A 25,720-nucleotide genomic window follows, 5' to 3' on the forward strand; every position below is an offset into this window, starting at 1 on the left:
TTATAAAATAAACAAGTCCCCCAATCTGAGCGCGTTTTCTTCCAACCGCAGAAATATTGACACATTGTTGGAACATTAGTTATAGAATTATCTCTAAATTCACGTATCTTTTCGCACTCCATCACATAGTGACGGAGGGTGTGCGAATAATTTTGTTGACACAGTTTACATTTGGTCAGGTCTACATCAGCAGATAATGAGAATTCCCAGAGATACTTGTAACCGAGTCTAAGCCGAGCAGTAGTAACATCTAGAAGTCTGCTGATTTTATTGGATGATCCATAGATGTGTGACTCCTCTTGCATGATAGAATGATGATAGATGTGTGACTCCTCTTGCATGATAGTATGATGATAGGTGGAATTACTGGTGTCAATTTCACTTTGCCTCAGATCTACAAGATCTTGTTGAAGTTCTCGGTGTACTGCTGCTCTCAGATTGCTCATTGACAATCCAAGGTTACACTCAACGGCTCCTTTAAAGGCAGATTCTTTGGCTAACTTATCAGCTCTATCATACATTCGGAGGCCAACATGAGATGGAGACCACATGAAATGGACTCTGTTACCATCCTTAATAATTTTGTTGTATTTGTGTCTAGCTTCGGACACGAGCATGTTACAGTTATGTCTTAAAGAGTTGAGAGCATTTAAGGATGATAGAGAGTCACTTACAATTAATGTATCAAGTTTTGAGACTTGTACACATTTCAGTGCAAGGATCAAGGCAAATAGTTCAGTCTGAAGGGTAGAGGCCCAGTTGTTTATACGGACTCCCCACTCAAAGTATAGGCCATCGCCCATTGTCAGAACAACTGCACTTCCAGCTGCACCCGTGGTGCGGTGTAGGGAACCATCAGTGTATATAATTTGAGAGAGAGAATGCTCTGTGGACAGAGCATCAATATGGCTTAAGGCGTTGAGCTTTGCCTCAAGACGAAGCTTGGGCTGATCTCTAACTTGCTTCTTGGGTGGAAAGGGAGGGATTAAAACTGGAAAGGGTGTAACCTCCCACGGTGCAGGAAAGTGCCGTTATTGTTTCTCTTGGTACAAATGATAAACCTGATGCATTTTGAGATCATTCCCAGTTTTATCTATCTGGAACAATGCTGATCTTCAACAAAGACATTCTAGAGGGCTTCTGAGCAAGGGTTAGGATGAGTTAGCCTAAGCATTTTTATACCAATTTGACAGTTAATTTCAGTAACACGATCAACAACGCTCGGAATATTGTTAATAATAAATAAATACATTTTTATTCAGGAAACGTACATACATAGTTGATTTATAAACATAATGTTGGATTCATAGATAGAGCTAGTACATACAATATCTAAAGCCACTAATAAACATAGCGTTTCGGGCAAGGTGCGGGGAGAAAACCCACACTTAGACTAAAACTTAACAGTAATTGGGATTAGATATAAATTGTGTTGAAAAATAAATAAAAAATAAAAAAGAGGGGAACATGGCAGAAATCAGCAATTTATTTATTTTATTTATATATATACAAGAAGGTACATTGGGATTGTGAGGATACATAGCATACTAACACTTTAGTGCGCACGGCGCTTGCTGAAAAAAAAGAGGGTTGTGCGCGCGGTGTTGTGGGCGCTCAAGCGTAAACACAAAAAAGTTTATAATCTTTTCACGCTCCTAACATAAATTCTCGAGCTACGTTTTTCATTTTGGTATCAATGCGTTGGCAATAAAATTCTCTACAAGATCATATGCATAAAATGTCACCCAAGCATTTGCTATCCCACCACGAAGTAAATAAACACGAAGATGACTCGCCGTGACACCCAAACAGGAAGTAAATGTTCATACTCTTTCGTTTGTTGCCAGCCTCACAGTCATCCTACAGCGCTTATTTTGATATCACTGAACTCGCAATAAAATTCCCCACCCAGACATATGCCTATCAATGTCTAATTATGTTTCGCACGAGTGTGGGAACTGGGCGAAGCGTTAGCCGTGATTTCAGCAGCGACGACACTATTGTGATGCAGTGCTTTGAAAGTTTATACTTATTTTACTTTCCTGACATTATTTCTCGAGCTACGTATTTCATTTTTATAGCAATGTGTTCGCAATAGAAGGTTCTATAAGAACATGGGTAGAATTGGCCAACAGAGCGTCAAATAAATTTGCGGCGAATAAAATCTTACGCGTGTTTGTACCCGTGAGCGTAAAAAGTTTTTACTTTGCTCATGTTTTTTTCAAGTTTATACTTGCTTCACACCGTTTTTTTTGTTTGTATAGTGTTTGGAATAAAATTCTCTACACAGACATATGCATATAAATGTAGAATCATGATCGCGGCCAACACAAGAGTGTGTGGAGTGGGCGATTACCCTCGTTGTGTCACTAACTCAATAGTCTCTCCTCTAAGTTACAATACATTGCCGTTTTCTCAAATAGGCACTGTGCCTATTAGAGAAAACGAAAATTTAATGGCAAACATATTCATACAAACCCCAAGTCGATCGAGTAGTATATACCCACTATAACACGGACCGTAAATTTACGTCGTGATCCGACAAGCGCTTGTCTAAACTGCCTGTAATTTCAAGTGGAAAATCCAGGATAGTGCTAATTACAATCTTGTAAAGCCACTAGTACGCGCAGCGTTTCGGGCAGGTCCTTAATCTAAGAAAATTTTAAGTAGGTAAATACTTGCAAAATTTATAAAAAATGATAATAGTTTTATAAAAAATGATAACAATTGTTCAAGTTGATGAACAAACAGCATTGTTTAACAAGAGCAAGACATGGGTTAACATTTAGGGGGTAAGGTAGGTTACAGGGAGTTAATTAGGTAGTGCTTCGTTTTACACTTAAACTGGTTGAGAGAGGTACAGCCTTTGACATGATTGGGGAGACCATTCCACATTCTGGGTCCCTTGATTTGTAGAGCATTTCTAGTTTGGTTAAGTCGTACTCTTGGAATATCAAATAGGTATTTGTTTCTGGTGTGGTGCTCATGGGTTCTGTTACAACCTTCTAGGAAGCGTCTAAGGTCAGGATTGACCTTAGTTCAACTGTGGTCAAACAATTGACCACAGTTCTTAGTGGCAGTTTAGAGTTTTAAATATACAGAGTACATATGAGAGGATGTGCAGTTACTTAATGTCTAACATATTCAGAGATTTGAGTAGGGGTACCAAGTGATGTCTGGGGCCAGAGTTAGATATTGTTCTAATACCAGCTTTGTGTTGAGTAATTAGAGGACGTAAATGATTTTGGGTAGTAGAACCCCCCAAGCACAAATACCATAATTGACATAAGGATAGATGAGGGAGTAATAGAGAGTCACCAGGGCAGGGCGAGGTACATAATATCTGATCTTAGAAAGAATGCCAACAGTTTTAGATTTTTTTTATATATTTAGAATGTGTCCCTGGAAATTCAGTTTGTTATCGTTGAGAACATCAAGGAATTTGCCATCTACTTTGTTAGTAATTTGGATATTGTTTATTCTTAGATTAATTTGATTAGAGGATTTATTGCTAAACAAAATATAGAAAGTTTTGTCAATGTTAAGGGTGAGTTTGTTGGCAGTTAGCCACAGATGGACTTTATTTAGCTCAGTATTTACTGTGGCATTTAGAGCAAGGGGGTCAGGACTGGAGTAAATGAAGATTGTGTCGTCAGCAAATAGAATTGTTTTGAGATGTTGAGAGGCATTTGGAAGGTCATTAATGTAGATGAGAAAGAGGAGAGGGCCAAGTATGCTGCCCTGAGGAACACCAATGTTGATGGGTAGGGTGGGAGAAATGGAATTATTCACAGAAACATACTGGAGCCCGTCAGTAAGGTAAGACTGAAGATACTGGAGGGAGTGACCATAAATACTCTGTAGGACATGGCCAATTGTCTAATGCTTTGTTTGTTCATTTGTCAGAAAATGCTCACCAAATTGACTGGGAGATGACTTCTTCAATAACGAATTGTAAAAGCACTTATAACAGGAACATAATTGAATCTGCTTTAATACAGGTTACAAAAGAATGTAATTTGAACATTAGCAGTGGTTTATATAACTTAGATCTATTTTTGATAGATCAATTAAAGTGCGGTTTGAGTAGGATCATTGATACACATTTGTCTTACTAATTCATTGTAAATATTTGCAATCTTATGCTATTATTTTTATCCACGTGTGGGCCTATTGGTGGGTATGAATAGGAGCTGCCTCGTATGGGCCAATAGGCCTTCTGCAGTTCTTATGCGGCTCATATTTGTGTCCACCTAATTCCCATTCATTTGTCATTGTACCTCACATCACTTCACCTCTCTCTCCTGCCTATATATATGTCCAATACTTGACTTGTAATGGAATCCAACTTACCAGCATTAGAAAACAGGATCAAACAAAGGATAGCCAGCATAACAGCACAACTTGTTGGAACCACCGCCAGACTGTCAATCAAAGACAGCATACACGGATCGCTTCAGAAAAACCTTCAATATAGAACAAGCTCATGGATGGATAATCTTGTCAAGATTCTAGAGAAAGTAGACTTGAAATGGACCATTAAAAACAAAGGGGAAGATAGACCATATCAACACTTTCGGCAGCCTTCTCCATGGGAAGAATCGAGTCTAAAGATAATCATTGAAAGATTACCAGTTAAAAAATCAGCATGTCTCGCAGAGGCTCAAGGAAGTAATAGAACAACAAATGGAAACCATCTCAAGACCTACAACGACTCTCATCTTCGCAGAGGCTCAAGGAAGTAATAGAACAACAAATGGAAACCATCTCAAGACCTACAACGACTCTCATCTTCACAGACGGATCAGTTGATCAAGAAAGAGGTTCTGCTGGGGCAGCAGTTTACACTACCAACCATGAAGCTTACTGGAGCATGAATAGTGGGTGCTCAACATTGCAAACAGAATTATATGCCCTGAATGAGGCAATAAACTATACAATTGAGAATAATTTACATGATGTCATCATTCATACAGACTCTAAATCTTCGCTCCAGGCATTGTTATCCAGTCAACACAGAGATAATATACAACTCCTCACAGAAATTCAACATATAGGAAAAGAAGCCCATAATCTAGGGCTGTCAATCACCCTAAATTGGATACCAAGTCACATTGGCATAGAGGGTAATGAAAAGGCAGACTCACTAGCAAAAACTGCCACTGCTCTACCTGTTATATTGATTGATTGATGAAGATTAAGCCTCCCAAAAGGTGGCACAGGTGTGAATAGCCCGTAAGTGGTGGCCCTTTTGAGCCATTACCAGTATCAATGGATGATACTGGAGATCTGTGCAGGTGCGACTGCACCCTGCGTGACGCTGCGTGACGGGAGATGTCTCCCGTCACCCTAAGGCAGTTCGTTGTTGACGTCGACATCGTTCTGGCAGCTCCTGCGACGTTGCTGGAACCATGTGTATTGGCATTTGCCTTTCTATTGGATAATTTCAGCAACGTGGAGAGGGGGGACCTGCTGCATGGGCAACAGCTTCTCCTCCATATCTTTTTTTTTTTTTTTTTTTTTTGAGATATATACAAGAGTTGTTACATTCTTGTACAGCCACTAGTACGCGTAGCGTTTCGGGCAAGTCCTTAATCCTATGGTCCCTGGAATACGATCCCCTGCCGCGAAGAATCGTTTTTTCATCCAAGTACACATTTTACTGTTGCGTTAAACAGAGGCTACAGTTAAAGAATTGCGCCCAGTAAATCCTCCCCGGCCAGGATACGAACCCATGACATAGCGCTCGCGGAAACGCCAGGCGAGTGTCTTACCACTACACCACGGAGACTGTAAAGATCTACCTACCCAGGCTTTAAAAGCAACTCCATAGTCTTCCGAGACTGAAGGATGCCTACTACTACCACTAAACAGAGGCTACAGTTAAGAATTTGCGCCCAGCAAATCCTCCCCGGCCAGGAGGGAAGGATATCTATCTAATCTACATATATATATTAGCCCAAAAAAGTAGCAAGTAGCAAAATTAAAAATCACAAGTAGCCCAAGCCGCTACTTGTATCCCAATTGGCAACACTGTTGGGCACCATTCCTTCCCCGGTCCCATCCCAAATCCTTATCCTGATTCCTTCCAAGTGTTGTATAGTCTTAATGGCTTGGCGATTTTCCCCTGATAGTTGCCTTGTTCACCCAGCAGTGAATGGGTACTTGTTAAACGATTTAGCGGGTCGTATTCCGGGGAAAAATCAGGATTAAGGACCTGCCCGAAACGCTATGCGTACTAATGGCTTTACAAGAATGTAAAAACTCTCGTATATATTTATAAAATAAATATAATTACTAAAATATATTGGTTTGAAAACCGTATCAGCCTCTAAACAAAATATTGGGCTACTTTAATGACAAATTCGCTACTTTTAGACCGTCAGCTCGCTACTTTCCGCAATTGGGATCTGGCAACTCTGCTGATGTTTATACTATCACATTATTTATTTATTTATTTATTTATGCATATACAAGAATGTACATAAGGAATGTGAGGATACAAATATGGTAATTACAGTCTTGTAAAGCCACTAGCACGCACAGCGTTTCGGGCAGGTCCTTAATCTAAGAAAATTTTAAGGAGGTAAATACTTGCAAAATTTATAGACAAAAAATGATAACAGATTACATGGAATGAAAAAAAGATGAGAGAAAATTATAGGTACAGTATATTAAAGCACATAGGTAGCTATGATTGATTGCAATGACAGCTTAAAATGGTAGTTGACAACAAATTGGTAGGCACAATACAGCAGAAACAATATAAGATTGATTGCAATGACAGCTTAAAATGGTAGTTGACAACAAATTGGTAGGCACAATACAGCAGAAACAATATAAGATTGATTGCAATGACAGCTTGAATGGTAGTTGACAAAAAATTGGTAGTCACAATACAGCATATGGCTAGCACATAAAAGAAGACAGCAATGAACACAATGATAAGGTTGTTTGATATTACATAAAAATTAGGAGATTGGGTAACACTAGGTACAGAGCAAATTTAAAGCTCAGTGTAGGAAACTAAATAGATGAAGTTAGGTACTTTTTGGTTTTGCTTTTAAATAAGGCAAAAGTTTTACAGTTTTTCAATTCACTAGGGAGTGAGTTCCATAGACTAGGTCCCTTAATTTGCATAGAGTGTTTACACAGATTAAGTTTGACCCTGGGGATATCAAAGAGATATTTATTTCTGGTGTGGTGATAATGGGTCCTATTGGGTTTTAATGGGATTTAATGGGTTTTATTATCAAATAAAACTAAAATTAAATATTTATTGAGGTAAAGTACATACATACAAGGTAAGTTAACAAACATAATGTTGGATTTATAGATAGAACTAGTACATATAAAGCCTTATTTTATTTCGTGTATTGTCATATAAAGCCTAAAGCCACTTTTACGCACAGCGTTTGATAACCATACACACTGATAGAGAAAGTTATTATTGTTGAAAACTTATGATGGATTATTATTATTATGATTTTAATTATTTTTGTGGGCGGTTGTGTAGATATACAAATATTACTGAATAGATCAATTGATATAATATTTTCTGACGTGATCATAGTTTAAATTTTAGAAATCTCCCGCTCAATTACCGCAGTATATTTAATTACTATCACTGAGAAATTTATGGCAAATTGTGCACAGATTATGTTGAATAAGTAATAAGTGATAATTATTAAGTATAGTAAGAGTAGAGAGGAGAGTAATAATGAGGGAATATGAGGTGTGGAGAGTGATGGTGAGGATGGTAGTGCGGTGTGCTGTAGCCCTTCCTTCTTGAGCCCTGGCCGAGGTAAGCCGCACTCCGCCTCTCCTCCTGTCCTTATACCTTGTCTTACTGGCTATACTGTGTGTACCTGGGGCATATATTGTGTGAGGGAGTGACGTGTGGGTGTTGGTGTTACAGATGACCACCAAGGAGACCATACCGTCGGTGCAGGTGTACGGCAGGAAGGTGAGTACCACCCAGCCACGTTGTTGACATGTGGGGCTCTACCACCCCTGCTACTCTACCTTGGAGTAGGGTGTTCTACCATCCTCTACCTTGGTCTACCATCCTCTAGCTTGTTCTACCATCCTCTAGCTTGTTCTACCATCCTCTAGCTTGTTCTACCATCCTCTAGCTTGTTCTACCATCCTCTAGCTTGTTCTACCATCCTCTAGCTTGTTCTACCACCCTCTAGCTTGTTCTACCACCCTCTAGCTTGTTCTACCATCCTCTAGCTTGTTCTACCATCCTCTAGCTTGTTCTACCATCCTCTAGCTTGTTCTACCACCCTCCAGCGTGTTCTACCATCCTCTAGCTTGTTCTACCATCCTCTAGCTTGTTCTACCATCCTCTAGCTTGTTCTACCACCCTCCAGCTTGTTCTACCATCCTCTAGCTTGTTCTACCATCCTCTAGCTTGTTCTACCATCCTCTAGCTTGTTCTACCATCCTCTAGCTTGTTCTACCATCCTCTAGCTTGTTCTACCATCCTCTAGCTTGTTCTACCATCCTCTAGCTTGTTCTACCACCCTCTAGCTTGTTCTACCACCCTCTAGCTTGTTCTACCACCCTCTAGCTTGTTCTACCACCCTCTAGCTTGTTCTACCACCCTCTAGCTTGTTCTACCACCCTCTAGCTTGTTCTACCACCCTCTAGCTTGTTCTACCACCCTCTAGCTTGTTCTACCACCCTCTAGCTTGTTCTACCATCCTCTAGCTTGTTCTACCATCCTCTAGCTTGTTCTACCATCCTCTAGCTTGTTCTACCACCCTCTAGCTTGTTCTACCACCGTCTACCACCCTCTAGTTTAATCTACCACCCTCTACTAACCTCCAGCTTGTTCTACCACCCTCTACCACTCTCTACTACCCTCTACTAATCTACCCCACTACCACCATCCAGCTTGTTCTACTACCCTCCCCTTTGTTCTACCACCATCTTCTACCCTCTTACTTTACCATCATCCACCACCCTCTACTATCCCATACCGCCCTCTACCCCGCTCTACCCTCATCTACCCTCCTCTCCTCTACCCTACCCTCTTCTACCTTCAACACCCTATAGTCTCAACATATTTTGAGGCCACACGTCCTACTTTATTAAACAAAACATTTTCATCGTTTAATTTGACGAGGCGTGCCATCAAGACCCCGTACTTGTCTTTGGTCTTGGGGTGGTGAGTTGTCATGTTGGCCCGATGCTCTCTGGTCATGACTGGTGTGTGTGCTGCACCTCGCTCCTTACCTTGTGTTCCTAATATAAGTTGTTTAGGGTTTGGTAGAGTATTTTCAGTAACGTCCATCTTGGAATGTTGCTAAGACGAGACTCTTTGTTTTGACGGTAACAAAATATTGCAGCGTCGTCGTTTGTTGCGAGGGATTTTTCTAGCGGCATTTTATAATTATAATTCATTGTCAGGGGACAGGCAGCCAAAGTGTGTGTACATGTTAGGCTTATATTGAGCAACATTATATCAAGGTACCTTATGTCAAGGAAGACCGAGAGCTGCCACCACACACAAATGTTTATACTCAACTTTTTCACTTCAATTCCCGTGCTGTCGTTCAATTTTGTATCAAATAGTATGCAATAGAATGCTCTAAATGAATATTTGCATACAAGAACAAATGTTAGGGCAACATTACCAATACCATAAGATAAAGTACATAGTTGTGTAGAAAACACCTGCGTTAATTAATAATTTGTTTACTCATTATTCATTCCACGTGGGCGAAGAGAATGGGAAGATGTTGGCGTGCATTTTAAAACAAGTTCCATAGTATTTGGACAGCAAACTGAATTTTTACAAATTGTTAAATTATTGACGCAGTTCCATGCCGCTCACTCCGTAGTTTCGTTTTTTATCCATTTACCGGAATTGAGTACCGAAAGTGTTAATGTCAACACATCAAGTTCAAGTACGTTTTATTGTGACAATAAAATACATCTCAAAGGGATATGAGTAGCTTAGGCTATTTCTACCCCCAATGGGGCCTCGTAGCCTGGTGGATAGCGCGCAGGACTCGTAATTCTGTGGCGCGGGTTCGATTCCCGCACGAGGCAGAAACAAATGGGCAAAGTTTCTTTCACCCTGAATGCCCCCTGTTACCTAGCAGTAAATAGGTACCTGGGAGTTAGTCAGCTGTCACGGGCTGCTTCCTAAGGGTGGAGGCCTGGTCGAGGACCGGGCTGCGGGGACACTAAAAGCCCCGAAATCATCTCAAGATAACCTCAAGATAACCTCCACTTAGTCCCTCAAGGGACGCACAAATCCAGCGAGTATAAATCCACAAATCACAGTACAAGAATCCCATTTAACATTGCAGGTTAATATAGTAAACAGCATACAAGTGTTACTTTCATGGGGCAAAATTCTTGTAGCTCCTAAGTATACTGTCTATTATACCATTATCACATCCAAACAATATGATGTGGTATACTACTTATTTCCTTATTTCTAGTTATTGATAAGATGCCAATAATCTAAGGTGTGGCCGTGCAGCATACTACATAATTTACACATCTTTTTTTTTTATATATATATATACAAGAGTTGTTACATTCTTGTAGAGCCACTAGTACGCGTAGCGTTTCTGGCAGGTCCCTGGAATACGATCCCCGCCGCGAAGAATCGTTGTTGCAACCAAGTACACATTTTACTGTTAAATTAAACAGAGGCTACAGTTAAGGATTTGTGCCCAGTAAATCCTCCCCGGCCAGGATACGAACCCATGACAAAGCGCTCGCGGAACGCCAGGCGAGTGTCTTACCACTACACCACAGAGACTGGTTTTCACTGGCATCAACACCGTATTGCCAGATATATTTGTACCCTACCTTAACACTTTCGCGCTCTCGGCGCTCAAAAAAAAAACAATACCCCAGATGCTTTCGGCACTTCGTGCGTCTACGCGGTAAGACCGAAAAAGTGTACACTCTTTTGACTGTCCTGACAATAATTGAAGGCGCACGTATTTAAATTTGGTATCACTGTGTTCGCAATGAAATTGTCTATAAGAGCATACCTATAAAATGCCGCCCAAGCATAAGGAGTATCAACACCAAATAAAAAACTATGCAGATCACTCGCCGAGAGCGCCAAACAGCAACAAAATGTTTCCACTCTCTTAATGGTTGCGAAGCCTACAGTTGTCCTACATCGCTAATTTTGGTATCATTGGAATCGCAATAAAATTCTCTACACGGACATATGCATATGAATGTTTAATATAGGTAATTGCCCACCCGCAAGAGTGTGTGAAGTGGAGAGTAGTTAGCCGCGAGCGCACTGGCGAAAACACGGGGGAAATCATGCTTGGAAAGTTTATACATTTATACGTTTCCTGACCCTACTTTTCTATGTACGTATTTCTTTTTTATACCAATGTGTTCGCAATCAAATTTTCTATAAGATGAAATGTATAACAATTGTACAAAGCATGTGTAAGAGAAGCGCCAAATATAGAACCACGTCGCTCAGTATGCGTTTGCGGCAGAAACGAACGCATTGTTTTCGTTCGTTTGATGTTTGTCATGTTTATACTTGTTGAAACATTTTATAATTTGTATGACAGTGATCGCAGTAAAATTCCCTACACAGACATATACATAACACATACAAATATTTCCCACGTGTTGGATTTATCAACAGCTAAAGGGAACCCACTGCCACACGCCCGCCACACCCAGAGCCACACCCGCCACACCCCCAAACATACTTTGTGTTTTTTTTTTTACTCATAGAAGTTTGTGATATAATATTCATTCTGGTACCAAAAAATTCGCAAATAAATTCTCTACAAAACGTATATAATATAACTTCTTATAGATGATAAAAAATTCCAAATAGGTGTACTTACCCTGTCTATGTTGATTGAAGATCAACAGTTGAGCATTTTTTCTTCACTCCACCATCTTCAGGCTTTTGATCCTGAAGTTGCTCATCTGATGTTTCTTAGGTGGAGTGAAGCTGTTGCCGGTGGTTATTTTTTCTCCACTCAAAATATCTTTCTTCGGTGGTACCTTGTGTAGCAAGGCGCAGCGCACAGTGCCACATCACAAGTTTTACATCCATATATCACGTCCCTCCTTTTGCCAGACTTGAAACAAACACGGCATCTTCTTTTTTTAGCCAAGTGCACGAGTTCATGCGTCAACTTGTAGTTGAGACGTTGTTCTGAATCTATAATTCTTGTATTTCTTGGATGCACTGGAGGAATATTGTCTTCTACAGGAACCACCAAACTTGTAGTAGAATCTTCTATGAAATCAGAAACATCAAGTGGTTCTATGTCCTCAATGTCCATTTCAGAATTTGTGGTTGATGAGTGGGCTTGAGGTGTTGAGGTGAACAGAGGACGCCTCGCACCAGATGGGCTGGGTGTTGAAACTGCCGCGTCAGCAGGAGGAGCTGCGCTGGCATCTATGTCGGGAACATGTGGTATGCTTGTTGTTGTTGGCCATTCCTTGCTGTTCCACGCCAATAAGGCTTTTATTCCTACTGCGTGAAACTAATAGTTTTAGTTTTTTGTATCTGTTGAGTAGTGGTTATACAATGCGTATGCATTGTGCATGGCCATTTGCAGAAAATAGAAAGTGTGATCTTCTTGGTCCATTTGTGGGTTTTTCTTGCAAACTCATAATATTTGACCATTTGATCAAAATGATCACCTTTCATGAACTTATTGTAATCCACTATGGCCTTTGGTTTGTTCATTTTCACAATTTCTACTCCAGTTCTCCTGTCACGTTTACGAACGCGTTTCCTGTGCTGTGCTTGAGTAGTGTCGGCATTGTGGATATTGGTGATGACAGAGACGGGGCGCTTGTCCTTCCAAACTATAACATGATTTCTATTTCCATGAAAACTCCATGAATGAAACTCCATGAAAACTATTTCATGGAGAAAAATCTGAGAGTATCCCCATCCATTTCGGTTAGAAAATGGAATTTATAGAAATATTTTTTCGATGGACTACAAAAGTAGGCTGTTATGCGGAATCGTAAGAAAAAACGGCGACGAGTTATCTCTAATCTAAAGCGCGAAAGTGTTAATCTCATGTAAATTGAATCCTTCCAAGTAGACTTTCCTCTACCACAAGTGAAGGACGAATTTGTATTTATTATTGCATAACATTTAAGTGTTACTGCTGTCAACCATTGTCATTCTCTTGACTTATTTTCATCCTCTTAGTTCATGTCTTTATTTGTTTCAAAGTTCTGACATGCAATTCTGACAAGTTTTTTTACTCTTTCCTATCTCATAAACTGCTTCATTCAACAGTATTTCCACATGTGAAGGGATCCACACAAATCTTACTTTATACCCATTTTTTCTAATGTCTTAACATTTTCTCTACACTTGATCACAATGTCGCCATTTATGACTGACTTACATGCTGCATACATCTGCAGTTTGCTCATAATTTATAAACTGTGAATCATTATTTTCTTTCACATGTAGTTTTTAGTATAGGCCTCAAACCAGGTTTTTAATGGGCAATACACCCCCCCCTCGGTTTCTTCCTATCGTAATTAAAAAATGAGTCCTGGAGTAGCATATTCTGCTTCTTGGTTGGTCGTGTGTAACCAACTAAGGGGCCTGGCGGCAAAGTGGACAGCACTTGGGATTCGTATTCTTAAGATTCCGGGTTCTATCTCTAGCGGAGGCAGAAACAAATGGGCAGTTTCTTTCACCCTGATGCTCTTGTTCACCTAGCAGTAAACAGGTACTGTACCTGGGAGTTACAGCTGCTACAGGCTGCTGCTTGGGGATGTGTAACAAAAGGAGGCCTGCTTGAGGATCGGGCCGGAGGGACGCTAAGCCTTGAAATATTCTAAAGATAACCTGAAGATAACTTTCAATGTCACCATAAAATAAAATAAAATAATCACAATTGGAATATTATCATTAGTAGTGGCATTCAGCAGACATAAGTCTTCTCAGACATATAACATGGCACAAAACCCATACTTGTGTATTTTTGACATTTATGTAAGGAATTTAGTATTTTGTGCTCTCCTGAGTGCTTTGTCACGGTCTGAGTATGTGATTAGGATGAGACTTGCACCTCAACGTCTAATGAGGCTGTTATCCTGGGTCCAGTATTATCCTTGTTGACCACCTGACCATGTCACCTCTACTCCCCACTTCTGATGTACCTGCGGTGATGTGTTCTATGAAATTATGGTCGCGTGTCCTTTCTGTAATCCTAGTATTCTGAGAACTGGAGTTGTTAATAGGTGTTCATCTGGACACTATCCCTCGTAACCCTCTGTGTACCTCAAGGAACGGAGCTAATGGGACTGCTTTCATTCATCCATTTATTGAGATCTACTGTAATTTTACTTTACTTGGAATCATTTTCCTAGTAAAGCAATCTTCCAAAATAAAGCTTTTGTTGCCAGCAAAAGTATTTGGAGTATTTATTACAGCTCTCTCCACTGCCCTTCTAGTTCTAATATTACGTTTGTAGATCATTTCACATTTCTGAAGATCCCGTGGGTGGTGGTGTAATCCTTTACACCACCACCCACGGGATGGGTATGGGGTGCATGATAAAGAAATTGAATACCTCTTGTGCTCTAAGAAAATCTAATATTATATGTAAAGGCACATTGGTAAAAAGTGAGAACATCAAAAGTAACCATTTATAGTTTCTCTGTCGGGCCTTTGTTCCTTACTTTTTCCTTAGGAAAAGCACATACAAACTCGAATACTGTGCATGATTAAATTTTTTTCATATTCTAATTTAGTTAACCCTTAAGCTGCTAAGAGGTCCTGAGGAGATATACACCCCTGTGTCAAAGAAAAAAAATTCTAAAAATATTGTCTTAAAATGTTAATATCTGTTCCCTGAGCACGGGGAAAAATAGAAAAATCGTAGGTGACATATTTTGGGTGCAATAGGCCGAGGAAGTCTGGCAAAATGTGGGCGTTGACAGCGGTTGTCAGAGGCGGTCAGCGTCACCCGAGCTGACAGATGGGAGTTGCCACTAAGATATTATCACCTAATTGTTTCAATGTCTGATTTTTTCTTAGTTTTTTTGCAGTAATATTATTCATTAGTGTGCAGTGTGATATTTATATAATGTGATTCATCGCTATACTCAAAAGTATGGTGTTCATATTAGTGATTTAATTATGTTCATAAAGCAATTAACAAATAGTTTTGCTGTTATTACACTATATACACAGGTTATATATATAAGCATTATCTTGAGTTGATTTTGGGGCTTTAGTGTCCCCGCGGCCCGGTCCTTGACCAGGCCTCCACCCCCAAGAAGCAGCCCGTGACAGCTGACTAACACCCAGGTACCTATTTACTGCTAGGTAACAGGGGCATTCAGGGTGAAAGAAACTTTGCCCATTTGTTTCTGCCTCGTGCGGGAATCGAACCCACGCCACAGAATTACGAGCCCTGCGCGCTATCCACCAGGCTATGAGGCCCCTAGCATCTACACGTTTTGTTCACCACAACTGTTCAACTTAAGCTGATATAGTTAGTTCAGGCACTGAGACACACCGCTACACACACACAGCTGCCTCCCTCCCTCACTCAGGGTTAGGCGCACTTAAATTTCTCCCCCAACAATACTGTTTGCGGTGTTATTACACTGTATACACACATTTATATATAAAGTATCTACATTTGTGTTCACCATAGAGAACCACTGAGCTGGTATGATGAATGCGGACAATAACAGGTGACCACACAGTAAGTGATGCTATCTTCCTCCCTCCTTCAGCCTTACTCCCACACAGCGCTAATTATCACAACAATCCTGCTATCACAATCCTGGTCATTTTTATCAGTCAGGGGTCATTGCTAAATAATAGCAGTTACATATTTATTTTGATTTTTAGGCGATGCTGTGGTCACAAGCTGAACAGCAATGCTGTTAGCTCATGCTGCGTGCGTCAGCCTTGGTTGCTCCCACAGTACTGTGGCTCTCACACTGGAGAATATTGCCCACGATTTTTTTTAAACATGACGTCTGTTTACAAGAGCCCATAGGAAGCTAATGTGAACCCCGTGTAGTCGCGTGCCATTTGAATCGTGCCTGTTCACCCTATCTTGAGGTTATCTTGAAATGATTTCGGGGCTTTAGTGTCCCCGTGGCCCGGTCCTCGACCAGGCCTCCACCCCCAGGAAGCAGCCCGTGACAGCTGACTAACTCCCAGGTACCTATTTACTGCTAGGTAACAGGGGCATTCAGGGTGAAAGAAACTTTGCCCATTTGTTTCTGCCTCGTGCGGGAATCGAACCCGCGCCACAGAATTACGAGCCCTGCGCGCTATCCACCAGGCTACGAGGTCCCCCCGAGGTGTGCATTTCCTAAGTTTATTTTATCATTTAAGTTTACAATGAGTATTATTTGTAAATTGGTATAGGGCAAATGGTGTCTAATGTGGATATGTACAGCACCTTGATAGGTACAAGTAGCCTTCACCTAGCTTTAGGAGATAACCTTGCTTTTGGTTAGAGGTATATCCATTTTGTCACCCATGTAGTTACTGGTCAGACCCTATGGCATACATATACGCCATACGCTCGATGGGACATGTTACTTGTGGCGTATATGTACGGCATGCACAGTATAATGGTCAAGGGGCCGATAGAACCTTTTTGGAAAAGTTGTTCAATGTCAACCAATATTTTTTGACTAGTTGTATATGAAAAGTGCTGAAATTGTCCCAAGTTTCAGTACTGCAGCGTAAATAGAAAGGGACCCCCCCCCCCCAACGTTTTTTTTACACATTTTCAAGTCTACACTTCAGAACACACGTTTCAGATATAATTATTCTGTGACACTTTTCTGACACATTAGCATATAATAAAGGATTTGGGACTTTAGAATTTCCAAAACATCTTTAGTTTTCCTAATACAAATTTTCAAGTTCCCCCAAAAATTATGCAAATATGGCATGTTTATTGCTATTATAAAATCAATAAATGAACTTAATAAATGAGAAAAAAGCTTTCTACCAAATGTAGAGACATGCCCTCCACATATACTGTGTAAGTTTCATGTAAATTGAATAAAAAATGAAAGTTTTGTAAACTTTTGTCAATTGAAAAAGAAAACCAGCAAATAATAAAGTCTAAGGTTCTAAAATCTGTGGCTGTGGTCGACATCAACCAATTTGCTCCAAAATTGGCATCCTTACAGTCAGGTGTATAAGTTTTATGCAAATCGTCCAAAAAAAGAAAAGAAAAATTGTGAAAAAAAAAAAAAAAAAAAATTTTTAACTTAAATTTTTTTCCAATTAAACTAATTATATTTGTTTAATATATGCTATTGTGATAGCAAAGAGTCGTCAGCTATGATTTCAGTTGACACTTTTGTTTGATAATCATTTTTGACCATTTTGGCATAATTTTTACACTTCTCCCTTCCTATTTATGCTACGATGCTGAAACTTGGACCAGATGAAACACTTTTCATATAGAACTTGTCAAAAAAGTTTGATTGAAATCGAACGAGTTTTCATTTATTGCATTTTTGTAACCAAAGGGCCCCTTAAGCAAAGGGGCCCCGGTCTTTATCTAAAAGCTTACAGAATTTGTGACCCGTCTTGCCTTGAAGCAAAGCTTAAATACTTTGTTTTATTTAGGTTATCCTTCACGGTTCATTGAATAAGCCCACAGTAAAGCTAAAGGCATCCTTGACACTATAACTTAGACACCCTTGGAATCCTGAAAATAAATTTTTTGAAATTGCCTTGTAACCCTCTTTTACAGTAAACTGATCCATAATGTAGCGGATATAAAACAAAATGGTTTTCAATTTACCAAATATAATTAAGGAAAGGATTAGTAAGAATAGAGTAGAGAGGAATGCATCCTTAATATTTTTTTATGAACGTGATCTGTCTTCACTCGGCGTCAAAGGATTAGTAACAATAGAGGAATAAATGGAGATGATGGAAATCCAGATGGTGTTTATATACAGTACTGTATTGCCTTGTAGAGATTAAGGGGGCATTAGAGTGGTGTTGGAAAAGTTGTTCAATGTCAACCAATATTATTTGACTAGTTGTATATGAAAAGTGCTGAAATTGTTTCAAGTTTCAGTACTGCAGCGTAAATAGAAAGGGAGATTTTTTTTTCAACGTTTTTTACATATTTTCAAGTCCACACTTCAGAACACACGTTTCAGATATAGTTATTCTGTGACACTTTTCTGACACATTAGCATATAATAAAGGATTTGGGACTTTAGAATTTCCAAAACATCTTTAGTTTTCCTAATACAAATGTTCAAAGTTCCCACCCAAAAATTATGCAAATATGGCATGTTTATTGCTATGATAAAATCAATAAATGAACTTAGAGAAAAATGAAAACTCACCAATGTAGAGAGATGCCCTCCACATATACTGTGTAAGTTTCATGTAAATTGAATAAAAAATGAATCGTTTTTTTAAACATTTGTGTCAATTGAAAAAAAAACAAAGAATAAAGTCTAAGGTTCTAAAATCTGTGGCTGAGGTTATCAACCAATTTTCTCCAAAATTGGCATCCTTACAGATAGGCTTACGTACAATCAGGTGTGTAAATTTAATGCAAATCGCCCCAAAAAAATGAAAAAAAAAAAAACTTTTTTTTCTTAATTTTTTTCCAATTAAACTAATTATAATATTTGTTTAATATATACTATTGTGATAGCAAAGAGTCGTAGCTATGACTTCAGTTGACACTTTTGATTGATAATCGATTTTGACCATTTTTGCATAATTTTCACAACTACTTCAATATTTTTTTCTCCCTTCCTATTTATGCTACGATGCTGAAACTTGGACCAGATGAAACACTTTTCATATAGAACTTGTCAAAAAAGTTTGATTGAAATCGAACGAGTTTTCATTTATTGCATTTTTGGAACCTAATGCCCCCTTAATGAAGTATTTGGGGGAACAGGGCAAAAACTATATCAGAATTGAAGAACAATGTGTGTAGAATTATGGATGGTAAGAGCGTTGTAGCAAACCATAGTTGGGAAAAGATCACACTATTGATTTTCAGAAAAGTGAAATGATCTACAAAAGTAATATTACAACTAGAAGGGCAGTGGAAGGGGTTCTAATAAATACTAGTACTCCAAATATTTTTGCTAACATCAAAAGCTTTACAATAGCTTTACTAGGAAACTGATTGCGTGAATTAAAATTAAATCTCAATAAATGGAGTAATGAAAGCGGTCCCATTAGCCGCATTCCTTGGGGGTATTGAGAGGGTTACGAGTGATAGCATCCAGATGAACACCTTTATTAATAACTCCAGTTCCCAGAATAGCAGGATTACAGAAAGGTCACATGACCATATTTCCGTACAAGACGTTACCACAGGTACATTAGAAATGGGGAGTAGAGGTGACATGGTCAGGTGGTAAAGAATGAGAGGACTGGACCCAGGATAACAGCCTCATTACACGTCGAGGTGCAAGTCGTCTTCTAATCACAAGCTCCAAAACTTGACAATGCAGATTGGTAAAATTGAATTGGTATTGTAAAATTGATTGGTAAAAATAAAATTGGTAAAGTGTCGCAATAACGTGACTGAAATATGTTCATCAAATCACACTAGAAAGTGAAGGGATGACAACGTTTGTCCATCTTGGACCATTCTCAAGTTGATTACTCGATCAAGTCAAGTTTTGCACCCAGGAGAACTCATGAGTGCAAGTTTTGCACTCAGCACTCAGGAGAGTGCAAATTCCTTATATAAATTTCACAAATACACAAGTGTGGATTTTTATCCAATATTTTCATTCGCTTGCTGCACTGGCTGTTTTGGGTACATTGCATTTTTTTGTCAAATATCAAGGAGTGGTAATAGAGGAGCATGGACTCAATTTAGTTGGAGTCTGGTCCGGTCCCTTTTACACCGATCCTTTTATACATGTGGTTCCGGTTAAAGAAATGTGGGGTAGGCCATGCTGAAGATGGAACATTTGCGATTTATTCCTTTTGTTGTAGCGTCCCTTAGAATCATTCGTTCTCACACAAGGTACAAAAGTAGATTAGAAAATGTATATTTATAATTATACTGTTTCTGTTTAAAAAAAAATCCATTTGGAACATAGAATTTTTATTTTGTATGAACAATAACAAAACAAAAAATATGGTTAAGTTGCTTGCTGCTGTAGCATGTTTTTTTTTATATAAGTTTTCAGTAAATTTAAAAAGTGCTCCTGGTATATCATGCAATAGTGTTTTATAGTGGGGAAACTTTTGTTTTTCTTCCATATACAGTATATATAAACTTAAATTTGCTACAAAGCCATAAGTATTGCAAATGTATAGTACCATTTATCATAACATTTACTAAATGTAGTAATTCAAATTTTTTTCATACCATACTTGTAGGATCATTGTAGGTCTTCTTTTTGTGTAAATGGCATAATGGCACGAGTTGTGTATTGTACAGTGTTTAAATGGTGTATTGTTACCCAACAGAAAACTGCCACAGCTGTTGCCCACTGCAAGCGTGGACATGGCCTGATCAAGGTCAATGGCCGACCCCTCGAGCACATTGAACCCAGGACTCTGCAGTTCAAGCTGATGGAGCCTGTTCTCCTCCTGGGCAAGGCAAGTTACTTCTCTCATTATTTTGTGTACTGTATTTTAATAACAGGAGATACAAATTTAATATTAAAAATTTAATCATTAAATGTGCATTATAACCACAACAAAAATAAAATATTTTACATTTTACATGTGTAGGGAGAGGAAGAGAACTATCAGGGGAAAGCACCAAGCCATATAGCATTTGGAAGGGATCAGTATAAGGATTAGGGATGAGACGGGGGAAGGGATGGTGCCCAACCATCCCTTCTGGAATTGAATGCCAACCTGCATGAAGTCAGACTGTCGCTCTACCATCCAGCCAAAGTGGTTGATACCTGGTTGATGGGGTTCTGGGAGTTCTTCTACTCCCCAAGCCCGGCCCGAGGCCAGGCTTGACTTGAGAGTTTGGTCCACCAGGCTGTTGCTTGGAGCGGCCCGCAGGCTCACATACCCACCACAGCCCGGTTGGTCCGGCACTCCTTGGAGGAATAAATCTAGTTTCCTCTTGAAAATGTCCACGGTTGTTCCGGCAATATTTCTTATGCTTGCTGGGAGGACGTTGAACAACCGCGGACCTCTGATGTTTATACAGTGTTCTCTGATTGTGCCTATGGCACCTCTGCTCTTCACTGGTTCTATTCTACATTTTCTTCCATATCGTTCGCTCCAGTACGTTGTTATTTTACTGTGTAGATTTGGTACTTGGCCCTCCAGTATCTTCCAGGTGTATATTATTTGATATCTCTCGTCTTCTTTCTAGTGAGTACATTCGGAGGGCTTTGAGACGATCCCAATAATTTAGGTGCTTTATTGCGTCTATGCGTGCCGTATATGTTCTCTGTATTCCCTCTTATTTCAGCAATCTCTCCTGCTCTGAAGGGGGAAGTGAGTACTGAGCAGTACTCAAGACGGGACAACACAAGTGACTTGAAGAGTACAACCATTGTGATGGGATCCCTGGATTTGAAAGTTCTCGTAATCCATCCTATCATTTTTCTGGCTGTCGCAATATTTGCTTGGTTATGCTCCTTAAACGTTAGGTCGTCAGACATTATTATTCCCAAATCCTTTACATGCTGTTTTCCTACTATGGGTACATTTGATTGTGTTTTGTACTGTATTATGTTTAAGGTCCTCATTTTTACCGTACCTGAGTACCTGGAATTTATCACTGTTAAACATCATGTTATTTTCTGATGCCCAGTTGAAAACTTTATTAATATCATCTTGAAGTTTTTCAATGTCCTCAGCCGAGGTAATTTTCATACTGATTTTTGTGTCATCTGCAAAGGATGATACGAAGCTGTGACTTGTATTTTTGTCTATATCTGATATGAGAATAAGGAAAAGCAGCAGTGCAAGGACTGTACCCTGAGGTACAGAGCTTTTCACTGCACTTGGACTAGATTTTATATGGTTGACCGTTACTCGCCGAGTCCTGTTTGACAGAAAACTGAGTATCCAGCGTCCTACTTTACCGGTTATTCCCATCGACTTCATTTTGTGTGCTATCACGCCATGGTCACATTTATCGAAAGCCTTTGCGAAGTCCGTGTATATCGAATCAGCATTCTGTTTTTCTTCTAATGCCTCAGTGACTTTGTCGTAGTGCTCAAGTAGCTGTGAGAGGCACGATCTTCCCGCTCGAAATCCATGCTGGCCTGGGTTGTGAAGGTCATTGGTCTCCATGAAATTGGTGACCTGACTCCTAATCACTCTCTCAAATACTTTTATGATGTGCGATGTTAGTGCAACTGGTCTATAATTTGTTGCCAATGATTTGCTCCCTCCCTTGTGTAGAGGGGCTATGTCTGCTACTTTAAGTGCATCTGGTAACTCCCCCGTGTCCAAGCTCTTCCTCCACACTATACCGAGTGCCTGTGCTACCGGCACTTTGCATTTCTTTATAAATATTGAATTCCACGAGTCTGGACCTGGGGCCGAGTGCATGGGCATGTTTTCAATTTCTTTTTCAAAATTTAGTGCGCTCGTGTTTATATCAGTTATATTTACAGGGGTTTGAATATCCCGCATAAAGAAATTGTTTGGATCTTCCACCTTCATGTTGTTTATTGGAGTGCTAAACATGTCCTCATACTGCTTTTTTAGGATTTCACTAATTTCTTTGTCATCCTCCGTGTATGAACCTTCACTTGTACGAATAGGTCCAATACTGGCAGTGGTTTTTGCTTTTGATTTCGCATATGAGAAGAAATATTTTGGATTTTTCTTTATTTCCTGAATTGCTGTCTGTTCTAACTGCCTTTCTTCAGTTTCATATGAGTGTTTCAATTTCCGCTCGATTTCTTCAATCTCCCTATTTAAATTATTCCTTCTTTGATGGGAAATTCGTGTCTGCATAAGCAGTTTCGTTATTTTTTTCCTGCGTTTATAGTGTCGTCTGCGTTTTCTTTCTACGTTAGATCTCTTTCTGGCTTTCCTCAAAGGAACATGTTTCAGACAGACTTGATACGCTTCTGAAGTCAGTTTTTCTATTCCTTCTGTAGGACTTGTATTACTTAGAACAGTTCTCCATGGAATGTTTGTAAGTTCCCTGTTTATTATCTCCCAGTCTATCCTTTTATTATTAAAATTGAATTTACTGAATAGCCCCTCTCGCTTTATCAACGTTTTAGGTCTATTCTGAGTATTGATGGTCGTTTGCACTTCAATGAGCTTGTGATCTGAGTATGTGGTATCTGATATCGTAATGTCTCTGATAATGTCTTCATTGTTCGTAAAGACCAGATCTAGAATATTTTCATTTCTCGTTGGCTCCGATATCTGCTGATTGAGTGAAAATTTGTCACAGAATCTAAGTAGTTCTCTAATCTGTGGTTGGTTAGGTCCTGATAGATTTCCTGGTATAATATTATTGTTCGCTATTCTCCACCTGAGACTAGGCAAGTTGAAGTCACCTAAGAAGATAATATCAGGTATCGGGTTCTCCAAATTATCAAGGCTATTCTCTATTTTGCTTATCTGTTCTGTGAATTCCTCAGCCGTTGCATCTGGCGGTTTGTACATTAGAATAATCACTAAATTTATTTTCTCTATTTTTAATCCCAGTACCTCTACCACCTCATTTGTAACGTTTAGGAGCTCCGAGCATACAAGGTCTTCCCTAATATACAGACCCACTCCTCCATGTGACCTAATTTTCCTATCGCACCTGTATAGGTTATATCCTGGAATCCAGGAATCCATCTGCTTCTTGTGGTTGTCCCTCTCAATATTGAGGCCCCTCACACTATAGTGCACCACTGTTTACACAGTAATGTACTGTTTACATAGTAATTTACACAGTAATGTAAAACTTCTCCTGCAATGTCTTGCAGTTAAAATTAATTACTGAAGTAAGATTATCTCCTGTCATGTTATGCAGTGCTAAGTTTCATAATTGTTTTCAGAATAAACTTTTGTATCCGAGCCGAGCCAAATTTAAGTCTACACTGAACGAAATCCCTCAAAACACCACTTGTGCAATAAATACCCATAATTTTTCTCTTGATTTTCCTGGTGTTTAACTAGTACAGTACTGTGTGTGTCAAACAGGGTTGATCATGGAGCGGCCCGCTGGCCCAAATATCCACCACTTTTTTGGGGTAACTGCAACTTGGTGGAACACCGCCCAGCTCCTTGTTATCCAAACTGCATTGTCCCACTTAGTTGTAAAACTGACCATGTAACAAAATAGATGAATGGCTTTCTTTCAAACAGAGGTTAGACAGTTTTTGATATAAACATGAATTTCTGCATGTGGGCCAATAGTCCTGCAGTTTGTTCGTTTTTCCCGAATTCTTTTTTTTTTGTTTACTACTAGCACCATTCATTGTACAGTATTGTAAGATGAATTAAAAATGTTAATAAATATTGCCTTGGGTAGACAATGCATATATCTGTACCATAAAATATGCTGGCAGACTGAACACTAGCTCTTGTGGTGGCAGGTTTAAGAGTTGTGTTGAGGACACGGGGTTTGTTGCTTTTGATGCTAGGGGGTTACATGTGTGATAACATTGGTAACTAGTACAACTAAGTAAAGGAGTTGATCAGACCACACACTAGAAGGTGAAGGGACGACGTCGTTTCGGTCGGTTCTGGACCATTCTCAAGTAGATTGTGATACACAATCGACTTGAGAATGGTCCACGATGGACCGAAACGTGGTCGTCCCTTCACCTTCTAGTGTGTGGTCTGGTCAACAGACTTCAGCCACGTTATTGTGACTCGTCGCCTGCATGAGGGAGTGTTTTATGCAGCAGTGATGGTACAAGTGTCCTAGCATTGCAAATGATATTCCTATATTAGTGAAATCACAAACATTAATGTTTATTATTCTGTTCAGTATTGTGGCAGTACAGTTTATGAAGGATTTAAAGTTATCAACATTCAATGTTTGGTTTTCTCACGTGTTCTGTTATTTCAGGAGAGATTCTCAAGCGTGACAATCCGTGTTCGTGTGAAGGGCGGCGGCCATACCTCTCAGGTGTATGCCATTCGTCAAGCTATTTCAAAATCTCTAGTAGCATATTACCAGAAATGTAAGTATTATTCATAATTTTTGTAGCATGTTCAGTGTTAAACACTGTCAACCCACAGGTGGTAAATGTTTGGAGTGAATGTGATCCTTGGTCACGTAACATCTTAGTGTGTGGGCCTGTGGCATGTTCAGTGTTTGTAAACATTTAAACTTTGCCCCGCAGTTCAAACGTGTTATACTCATTGTATTTCCATTTTGATTACAGTTGTGGATGAAGCCTCCAAGAAAGAAATAAAAAACATCTTGATCAACTATGACCGTTCCCTCTTGGTTGCCGACCCCAGACGCTGTGAGCCCAAGAAGTTCGGAGGTCCAGGAGCTCGCGCCCGCTACCAAAAGTCCTACCGATAAGCCTCATTTTTATATTCTGTCCTTCATAATAAATTGATGGGAATATAATTGTCTTTTGTCTTTCCCTTTCAATAATTTGACTTGGCTGCTCTTGTGGACAGAATACAGTAGTGTGAATGTTTTATTCAAGCAATTGATATGTATTGAAAATACTTTATCTAACATATACTGTAGTTACTATGTATTTTAATGTACAGTATGTGCGAGGGATGTGCTGAATAGTGAATTGACCTGACAAAGGATGTTTAACATCT

General features: G+C 39.4%; 1 protein-coding gene across 1 annotated transcript; it reads left to right on the forward strand.

Annotated features, from left to right (window-relative positions):
• The first annotated feature begins 7,784 nt into the window (after positions 1 to 7,784).
• LOC123764543 (ribosomal protein S16) lies at positions 7,785 to 25,514 on the forward strand. The gene is made up of 4 exons (XM_069314584.1): positions 7,785 to 7,966; positions 20,462 to 20,593; positions 25,002 to 25,116; positions 25,321 to 25,514. Exons 1-4 carry the CDS (start codon positions 7,919 to 7,921, stop codon positions 25,464 to 25,466), a joined length of 441 nt encoding a protein of 146 aa, XP_069170685.1. The 5' UTR covers positions 7,785 to 7,918; the 3' UTR covers positions 25,467 to 25,514.
• The last annotated feature ends 206 nt before the right edge of the window (positions 25,515 to 25,720 follow it).

Source organism: Procambarus clarkii, chromosome 79 (assembly GCF_040958095.1).
Source record: "Procambarus clarkii isolate CNS0578487 chromosome 79, FALCON_Pclarkii_2.0, whole genome shotgun sequence".
NCBI classification, from domain to species: domain Eukaryota; kingdom Metazoa; phylum Arthropoda; class Malacostraca; order Decapoda; family Cambaridae; genus Procambarus; species Procambarus clarkii.

Bases quoted from the DNA above. Each gene is read 5' to 3' on its own strand.
- LOC123764543 (XM_069314584.1), top strand. From the start codon at position 7,919: ATGACCACCAAGGAGACCATACCGTCGGTGCAGGTGTACGGCAGGAAG. The intron at 20,594-25,001 runs GCAAGTTACTTC...CTGTTATTTCAG, and splicing joins CTGTTCTCCTCCTGGGCAAG to GAGAGATTCTCAAGCGTGAC. The intron at 25,117-25,320 runs GTAAGTATTATT...TTTTGATTACAG, and splicing joins AGTAGCATATTACCAGAAAT to TTGTGGATGAAGCCTCCAAG.